This window comes from Chiloscyllium plagiosum, chromosome 15 (genome assembly GCF_004010195.1).
Source record: "Chiloscyllium plagiosum isolate BGI_BamShark_2017 chromosome 15, ASM401019v2, whole genome shotgun sequence".
Taxonomy (NCBI): domain Eukaryota; kingdom Metazoa; phylum Chordata; class Chondrichthyes; order Orectolobiformes; family Hemiscylliidae; genus Chiloscyllium; species Chiloscyllium plagiosum.
In genome coordinates, this window is record NC_057724.1 from 8,284,652 (window position 1) to 8,294,924 (window position 10,273).

At 42.2% G+C, this 10,273-nt stretch overlaps 1 protein-coding gene across 1 annotated transcript in view; it reads left to right on the top strand.

The window, feature by feature from the left end:
• The window catches only part of LOC122557080 (sodium- and chloride-dependent neutral and basic amino acid transporter B(0+)-like), a 37,075-nt gene that overhangs the window by 14,418 nt on the left and 12,384 nt on the right, over positions 1–10,273 (top strand). Inside the window, 4 exon segments of the mRNA XM_043704370.1 lie at positions 3,719–3,857; positions 6,421–6,553; positions 7,118–7,258; positions 8,823–9,051. Coding sequence (XP_043560305.1) covers positions 3,719–3,857; positions 6,421–6,553; positions 7,118–7,258; positions 8,823–9,051 — 642 coding nt within the window.

The window sequence follows — 10,273 nt, forward strand, 5'->3', positions numbered from 1 at the left end:
CTTGCAACTGGTTGTACTGTAACATGAACGCGTGTCATCAAACATTAGAGGCTTTCACTATTCATCTACCTGTTCACTGGGCTCCCAGCCAGGAACATATTTTCTTATTATTGAACTTTGATTGAAGAAAGTGATGGAACAGGATCTTTAGGCAGGAATAGCAGTCTGTCTGCACATTGAGGGACTTCTGACATGAGTTTCTCTCAGATCTGCTGCAGCAATTTTTCTGTGCAGTCTGAGGAAGCCAGCAAAGCTATTGTTCAAAATGCTTGTCATTTCACCCATAACAGTCAAATATTCCAGCCCTTGCGTTGTCTCATGTACATGAGAATTGCACTTACGATGGTGATAAGGAACTGATGAATTGCTCATTGTATTGTCAGCTTTTGCAATATCTTCGACTGTCTCAGTGTTTATCACCACTGTCTCACAGCATCAGGGACTCAGATTTGATTCTAGCCGTGAGTAACCTTCTAGTCTGTGTGGAGTTTGCACATTCTTCCTGTGTCTGTGTGAGTTTCCCCTGGGTCCTCTGGTTTCCTTCCACAGTCCAAAGATGTGCAGATTAGATGGATTGGCCATGCTAAACTGCCCAGAGTGTCCAGGGATGTGCAGGCTCAGAGGGCTAGTCATGGGAAATGCAGGGTTATAAGGATAGAGTAGGGGACATGGGTATGGTTGGATGCTGTTTCGAAGCCGGTGTAGACCTAATGGGCCAAATGGCCTCTTTCAGCGCTGTAGGGATTTTATGAATCTATGTTTCTAAATCAAACACACCCGACTTCAACTATCCTGCAGACCTGACTCAAATATCCTCTCTGACCACTCTGTCTGGCTATCTGATACACCAAACTCCCACAGCATGACTACCCCTGACCCAGCCTCTCTACCCCTCCTAATTACCAGACTAACCTCTCACCAGGTATAACTACATTCCCAAACTACCCTGACTCCCTGCTTGATCTGACCTGACTAACCACCTGGCACAACCAGGTGTGTGGCAAAAGTGAGGACTGCAGATGCTGGAGATTAGAGTCGAGAGTGTGGTGCTGGAAAAGCACAGCAGGTCAGGCAGCATTAGAGGAGCAGGAAAATTGACATTTCGGGTAAAAGCTGATGAAGGGAGTGAATCTATCTACCCCTCCCTCTACCTATCCTCCTTACCGACTTGTCAAGTTACACACCTCACCCTCTACTCACTGCACCTACTCACTTACCTAATTACCCAATTCTACCCACCAACCCACTGATCTAGGTCATCCATGTAACCACTTCCTCACTCAATACGCACCAATCTAACCAAATCTATTAACCAACTCATATACACCCCTTACATATCAACCTACTTACCTAGATCACCTAACTACCCATCTTCCTAGTTAATTTACTTATCCAGGTTGCCCACTGTCCACTTGGTCAACTCTCACATCTACCCACAGCACTCAACAACCTATTGACTGAACTAGTTGGCAACTAATAGGATAGACAGCAGAAAAGTTATCTTCCATAACTCCCCACATGATTAAAAGTGCAACATTTTCTTTATATGTGACAGTATTCGCTGCATAATATTCTGAAATCAGTACAAAGTTACTCCCGGTTTTCGACATGTTCTGTTCTCCCCATTTTGTTGAGTCATAAAGTCCAGTGTGCATCAAAAGTAATTTCATACTGTCCTTCTTTTCAATCCTTGAACTGGCTTCCAGTAGCAAGGCACAAGTTGACGATTCCATCTCCCGGTCATGGCAAGGTGACTTGTCCATCATCTTTACACTTTTACCAGTTCTTTCTCTTTGAAAGAAAGTGCTACTGCATGCATTCTGCCAGATGGCTAACGGGAATGGGCTTTTTCCTCAGTGGCCACTGGAACTTCTGTATCTATCTGGCTCACTGTCTATTTCTCTGTCTGCTTGTTTACTGCCTGCCTCTGTCTGCCTGCTTGCTGTCTGTCTGTCTCTGTCTGCCTGCCTCACTGCTTGTATCTCTGCTTTTCTTGCTGCCTATCTCTCCCTGTCGTCTCGATGTTTGTCTCTGTGCCTAGCTGTCTGTCCCTGCTGCAGTCTCTGTCGAGAGGTTCCAAGTCAGTAAGTCTGCAATAACAATAACAGCTGCCTCTCCCTTTGTATTCAGCTATTAAATCTGGCACTTTCATTTCGAAATGACATTACCCAGATCCCCTCTTCCCAATAGTAACTAGATCGCATTTGATTGTGGATAGCATAGGTAATAGGAGATGACATGCATCATTTGACCTTGAGTTAACAGAGACAGTTTACATGACTATCTTCCAAATCCTCGCACATAGAACAACTTGCTTTTCAATTGGACATTTAGATCAGATTCCCTACAGTGGGAAAACAGGCCCTTCGGCCCAACAAATCCACACCGACCCTCTGAAGAGCAACCCACCCAGACCCATTCCCCTACATTCACCCCTGACTAACACTACGGGCAATTTAGCATGGCCAATTCACTTGATCTGCACATATTTGGATTGTGGGAGGTAACCAGAGCATCCGGAGGAAACCCAAGCAGACACTGGGAGAATGTGCAAATTCCACACAGACAGTTGTCCGAGGGGGTCTTTGAACCTGGGTCTCTGGCGCTGTGAGGCAGCAATGCTAACCACTGAGCCACCATGCTGCCCAGAGTACTGTGGAGTCTTTGTTATAATGGATATATGAATTGCAATGGGATATGTGAAATTTCTAGTTTATCTTCTAATCTTTAATTCAACTTACAACACAAAACCAGCGACCCTTCCATGAAATTCTACATCCATATTTCTTAGATTAGATTACTTACAGTGTGGAAACAGGCCCTTCGGCCCAACAAGTCCACACTGACCTGCCAAAGCACAACCCGCCCAGGCTCATTCCCTACATTTACCCCTGCACCTAACACTACGGGCAATTTAGCATGGCCAATTCACCTAACCTGCACATTTTTGGACTGTGGGAGGAAACCGGAGCAAACCCACGCAGACATGGGGAGAATGTGGTTAGCACTGCTGCCTCACAGCGCCAGAAACCCGGGTTCGATTCCCGTCTCAGGCCACTCTCTGTGTGGAGCTTGCACATTCTCCCTGTGTCTGCGTGGGTTTCCTCTGGGTGCTCCAGTTTCCTCCCACAATCCAAAAAAAATGTGCAGGTTAGGTGAATTGGCCATGCTAAATTGCCCATAGTGTTAGGTGAAGGGGTAAATGTAGGGGAATGGGTCTGAATGGGTTGCACGTTGGTATGGACTTGTTGGGCTGAAGGGCCTGTTTCCACACTGTAAGTAATCTGATCTGATCTAATCCACACAGTCAGTCACCTGAGGTGGGAATTGAACCAGGGTCTCTAATGCTGTGAGGCAGCAGGGCTAAACACCGTGCCACCGTGCCGCCCACTTTAAATATTTAAGTATATATTGATGAGTCAATATAATCAGATTTGATAATCAGATTAAAGGAACTCTTTTTACTTTAATGTTGGGCTATGTGATTAAAGTATGTATCAAATAAGCTTTGCACTTGCATGCAGAGAACAAACCAAAGCTGGACTGTGCTGTGTGTGCAGTGTACTGACTGTACTTCTCTGTCTGCCTCATCTGTTACCTTACTCATATGAGTGGAATGATTCAGTCAGAGTGAAACAGTGACCTTGATTATATCACTAGAAATGACAGCATTGTTCCTAGTGAAATGTAATTCTAAAACACATTCCACATTTTCCAGGCCCACTCTGCAATCTCACTCTGAACGATGGATATTTTAAAATTGTTAATACAACATGGCTGCAGACAAACAATGAAACTTGTCCAAATGGATCAGAAATCTCCATTTCTCACCAGGGTCCGAGTGAGCAATACTGGGAGTAAGTACATTGTTGCAGAGAGCTACACCTATAACCTGCACAGCTGGGCCAGTAACTCCTATTGGGAAGGTCAGTTGGTGAACATTCTGTTCATTGAGATCAAAACTGTTTGATTTCGATAGAGATATTATTTATATTGTGCATCTCTTTAAAAGAAATAGCAATGGTCGCTTCTTTAGGTAACTGCTTCCTGGTTTACTGCAGGTTTACATTAACAACGTTTGTACTGGCAAACATTTATTTTTGTGTTCTTCAAAGAAAACAATTACCACTAGAATTCCTAAATACTGAATAGTTGAAATTATCTATAACTGATACGCCTTTCTCTGTGTTTTTATTTGAATGCAATTTTGTGTTTAACCCATAGTCCTGGGAAATGAATTGTGTTTAACAATATGAAAAAGTTGAAATCATTAGGAGATACAGTGTGGATAACTGAACTGTTCTTCACAGGGATTAAGGGAAGGTTGCTGCTTATAGTAGATGGGGAACACAATTAATGCAGCAGTGAGCTTTCTCATTGTTGTTTAATATACTATCTCTGGGTTTCATGACTGATCACTGAATGTGGGTACAACAATGAATTACCAGCCAACTGATTTATTTTCTTGTTAAAATGAAGGGGAATACATTGGGGTCCTTGTGATTTTAGCAGTTATGCCAATGAAAAAGAGAGTTTGCAAGGTTGCTCCCTTTCTGCAACACACACACACACACACAAACAACAAGGTCTAAACATTAATCTAACTTCAGCCCGATTGTTATCAAGTAATAAATTGCATCTTGTTAAAAGGAAACCCTCTTGTCATTCACCTCATTAATGTCTTTTATTTATCACTGTAAACCAAGTAGGCCCTAGACCCTCGGAAAGAGGATGGTCACAGGAAACTATCACAAACACAAGCTGGTAATGGTTGACACTGCAGCCCATACAGAAACTCCAAAACCCCTGCCCCCTCGTACAGGTAATGGTCTCTGGGTGGGGTGAGTGGAAGTCCCAAAACTGAGGCGACAAATATCACAAGCATTTCATTTTCTAAAGTGTGGGGCTGACCAGGCTGCCTAAGTGCAGTGGATGCTGGGACACTGAGAAAATGTAAAGAGAGGGTTGGACAGATTTTTAATTGGTAATGGGTTGAAGGGCTATGGGGAAAAGGCAGTAAAATGGAGGTGAGGAGCATATCAGCCATGATCAAATAGCAGAGCAGAGCAGGCTCGATGGGCCAAATGGCCTAATCCTGCTCCTATATCTCATGAACTTATGAACTTCAACTGAAACCACAGAGGTAACATCCCATAGGGTAATTTGAAAAAGAAAGGAGGGTCTTTTAGTTACACAAAAGAATCCATTTCGGTGATTATTGAAAACCCTGTATTCATTTATTACAAAATGTAAATGAATCATGTCAGTTCAGGTTTCTATTGTCCAGTCGCCTTGATGCTACCTCCCATCTATCAAATGTACATTTGCCTTCAAGAGAATGGTATGATCAGAGTGAAAGCAAAGGGTGTGAGTGAATTGGAGAGCTTACTGACTGTGAGAATGGTTTGAATTTGAGCTGTCTTGGTGACTGTTGTCATGAGTTTGATTTTGTTCATCTATTTGTTTGAATGAGTTTGAGATTTTCCTGGCAACTATTTGACTGTGTATTGGAATCCACCTCATCTGTAGTCTGACCATATACATTGAATGACACCTGGAACTGTCCAGGCAACCCAATCGCTTGCTCATTGATTGTCCCTGTGCCCATGTGGCCGTGGCACTGTCTCTCCACGATGCCAGTCATGGGGATTCTCAAGGCTGAGTTGAACCACGTTCTCAGTGGATAGCCCTTATCATCAATGAGCTACCCACTCCCAACAAATAACTGAGGCACAGCCTGTAGGCCTCCATGGCATCTTTCAGAATGTCTTGAACAGACATGCACGAAAATGGTGACAGACCAGCTGAATACTAAGGGAGTGGAATCCATTTTGGATTATAAATACTCCTGAGGGTGCCTTGATTGCTACACCTTTTCAGTCCAGTGACTGCACCAAGAGCTCTCTGTGTCTGATTCACCTCAGCTTCCTCAAAGTAGTGGCCTTGGTAAACATGTCTCCTAGGAGATACACTTGTGGGCTGTGGGATTGTGAAGCACTACGGATGCCATTAGCACATTCTTGGAAGGAGCTGGAGGTGATTCCATAATGTAGCTACTTGCAAAAGACAGTGTCTTAGATCTATCTCAAACTTGAAACCTGCCCACTGTATGATAGGAGAGTGAACTTTGAGGCTCCATTTGGCTAGATGTGGCTTTCTGATGTCCAGTACTGAGATTTCGTGTTTGCTGATCCATCCATTTTCATTTTGTTAGTTTCTTCATAACATTTGGGACAAATGTGGAGTTTGTGACACACCTCAGTAAAGAGGCAGTCACTTTGCTGTTTAGAGTCACATATTTGCCAGGCTGCATGAAGACAAATTTCTCTCTTAAAATACATTACTAAGCCAGATGAACTTTTAATGGCTGTCTAATGAAAATAATCCTAATAATACATTTCCTATTGTCATATTCTTCAGGAAAGTAGTTTTACGCCGTTCCAGTTCAATTGAAGAGACTGGGGAGATTGTCTGGTATTTAGCTCTTTGTCTGCTTTTGGCCTGGCTGATAGTTGGAGCAGCCTTATCTAAAGGAATCAAATCTTCAGGCAAGGTACATGATTGGTGGTTAATCAAATTAAAACTAGTGACAAAGTACAGTTCTCTGTGACAATAAAACTAGAAATTATAAATCATTTGTGAAGTGTCTGGTTTATCTCCCAGGCGATGTTAATCGTGTCTCTTTCGGGAGTGGGAAATCCATAATTCATCAGTACTTCAGGTCTGAGGGAGATCTGAAGATCTTTTCCCTGACAGAAAGAACAGCAGCAAATCTCCAAAACATCTACAATGTCTCCCTCATTCTGAGGGTTTCAGTCACTGATGCAGGGACTCTGGGGGAAGCTGGATAGATCTGGAAAAGTGATTGAGAGCATTAATGTGTACAATTTATTTCAGTGTGAATGGGAAAAAGAACTGCAGATGTGAGGACTGAAATATCTTCATCTCACCCTATTCTAATCTCCTATTAAAATGAGTTTTGACCCCAAAGATTAAAAATAAATAGAACAATTCTGTCCTATTTAAATTCACTTATGCTTTACGCGGGTAGCTCACTTGAAATCAATTCCTCCTATTCCCAGAGTCTAAAATCTGACAAGCTTTTCTCCTTGGTCAGGCTGTTTATTTTACTGCAACGTTCCCATATGTGGTTCTGACTATACTCCTGATCCGAAGGATTACCCTGGAATGAGCCTATAAAGGGATTGAATTCTACATTGGAAAGCAGTTGGACCTCTCAAAGCTGACTGATGCTGAGGTAAACACATCTGAACAATCCATATGGTTTCAACGGAATTTTGTGTCAAAATTACTGTTTATTTCACATTTCTGTTTATTTGCTTCTTGGTGCTCAAGATAATTGAGAAAGGCCTAAGTCTTTGTTTTGGATTGTTGTTCACAGTCACAATTTCAGTCATTGCTTTTTGATGCAGGAAGTGAATTGGAGGTGGTTATTGACCTCCAGTTCAGGAAATATAGCCCTATTTCTTACTTTATATTCATAGTCATTTGTCAGTTCCTCTATTTCCCAGCCCTGGATCCAACCATCCAAACCTTTGTCATATCTTATCAAAGGTCTTTGAGAGTCTTTCACAGGCACTACTCTTGACTACTCTTTTAACATGACCATCCATTAAGAAGGATGGTCATGTTTAAAACATGACCAACTCGCCACCCTTCAGGGTCTCGGCCTGTATTCCTGATGAAGGGCTTTTGCCCGAAACATCGATTTTACTGCTCCTCGGATGCTGCCTGAACTGCTGTGCTCTTCCAGCACTACTAATCCAGAATCTGGTTTCCAGCATCTGCAGTCATTGTTTTTACCACCCTTTAAGAAATCCTTACTAGCTATTTACATCATGTTTTCTTGTGCACAGATGTTCAATTAGTTCATCTTTCAGCAAATTGCCTTATATTCATCTTTACACTCATTATGTGACCTGGGTAGCTATCTCCTGGATAGTTCTGTTTCCCTTTCTGGAAGACAGGAATTACATTTGCTATTCACCATTTCTCAATGTGTTACTCTTTGAAATTTATATATAAGTAAAAGTACCTCTCCTCTCTCCTGCTTTGTTTCTTTCATTATTTGATGATATTCCATCTAAACCTGGGATTTAAACTGCCTAAATTTTGATCAGCTTCTCTTGTATATTATTCCTTGATATCTTAACATTTCTGAAATGGCTCTTTGCTTCGACTGTTGCCATTTTTTGTTTTTTTTTTCAGTAAAAACCTTAGGCAAAGGCAAAGTTATTCCCTACTATCATCCTCTCTTCTGTGTGTTCATTTGTTTCTGTAAATATCATCTAGCTTTGTTTTATCTCTAGGTCAGTATAGCTTCTTGTCTACCGCTACCCTTTCCCTTTATAGTTTCTTAAAATACCCACATTGCATGATCTTCATTTGTTACTCATTACCTTAATCCTTGTAATAACACAATTGTTGTTCCGCACATTTTCTCAAATGTTTCTCCCATCTTTGCTGCTTCATTTATTTTAAAAAGATCCTTTTTGGTGATAGCAGCCTTCCATCCCGTAAGATGATGGCATCATGTTGGTCAATCTCTCTCCCTGAATAAGTTATTTTCTAAAAAAAAAATCACTTGTGGATTTTTGTTTTGTATTAAAAACCTGTTCTTAATTACTGATTTTGAAAAAAGTAGAATGGGAGTTACCACACGTGGCTAGTAAAGAGGTGAGTCATTCACGAGAAAGTATGACTGAAATTGATAACATCATATTGGGAAAATTAACAATTAGTTCACGGTATCAATTGAAATCTTTTTCCTGTGCTGATGATTTCTCCCTTCTATTTGCCAGGTCTGGAAAGATGCTGCAACACAGATTTTCTATTCTCTTGCAGTGGGTTGGGGCAGTTTAATAACACTGTCATCCTACAATAAGTTCCACAACAACTGTTACACAGATACCATTGTTGTCTGTGTTGTTAATTGTGCTACCAGTGTATTTGCTGGATTTGTCATCTTCTCCATCCTTGGACATATGGCTCATAAACAAGACAAGCTTGTTTCAGAGGTTGTCCAGTCAGGTAACTGCAGTCACACTTACTGTCCTCTGTTAAAATATGGTGTGGTTCTGTTCGCTGAGCTGGAAGTTTTTGTTGCAAACGTTTCGTCCCCTGTCTAGGTGACATCCTCAGTGCTTGGGAGCTTCCTGTGAAGCGCTTCTGTGGTGTTGCCTCTGGCATTTATAGTGGCCTGTCCCTGCCGCTTCCGGTTGTCAGTTTCAGCTGTCCTCTGTAGTGGCTGGTATATTGGGTCCAGGCCTATGTGTTTGTTGATGGAGTTTGTGGATGAGTGCCATGCTTCTAGGAATTCCCTAGCTGTTCTTTGTTTCGCTTGCCCTATAATGGTAGTGTTGTCCCAGTCAAATTCATGTTGCTTGTCGTCTGCGTGTGTGGCTACTAGGGATAGCTGGTCGTGTCGTTTTGTGGCTAGTTGATGTTCGTGGATGCGGATCGTTAGCTGTCTTCCTGTTTGTCCTATATAGTGTTTTGTGCAGTCCTTGCATGGGATTTTGTACACTACATTAGTTTTGCTCATGCTGGGTATCGGGTCCTCCGTTTTGGTGAGTTGTTGTCTGAGAGTGGCTGTTGGTTTGTGTGCTGTTATAAGTCCTAGTGGTCGCAGTAGTCAGATACAGACCACCAGTCAACAATCCACAGCCAGAGACACAGCCAGACAGAATGGACTCAGGATGATCCAGGTAATGATTACAGACGCTCACAACCGACTTCACAGATACAGACAAGACATTGCGCGCCAAAAGTCATTAATTTCAAAAACCACGAATCAGGAATGGACCCGGACCATAGAACAGGCTGTCACCATAGGACAGAACAGGACTACACACCGCAAAAAAACAGCACTAAAAGAAAAAATGGCCAAACTAACACACAACAAAGAGGACACCACAACACACACCTGGGTTAAAAACCTCTCCCACAGACAGCTCACAGACACGGAAAGAACAATACTGGCCAAGGGACTCAACTATAAGCACAGGGATGCCAAGGCAGCAGACTTCCTAGCAGCACTAGAATGCACACTCAGGAACAATGGACTGACAGAAGAGACACAACAAACAGTGAGACAAAGTATCGTACCCCTGATAACAAGGAAAAGACAAACACATAACCTCAACACCAAAGAGAAGGAAGCACTAAAATCACTAAGAAATGATAAGAACATAATCATACTACCAGCAGACAAAGGCAGAATGACGGTCATCCTAGATAAATCTGATTACAT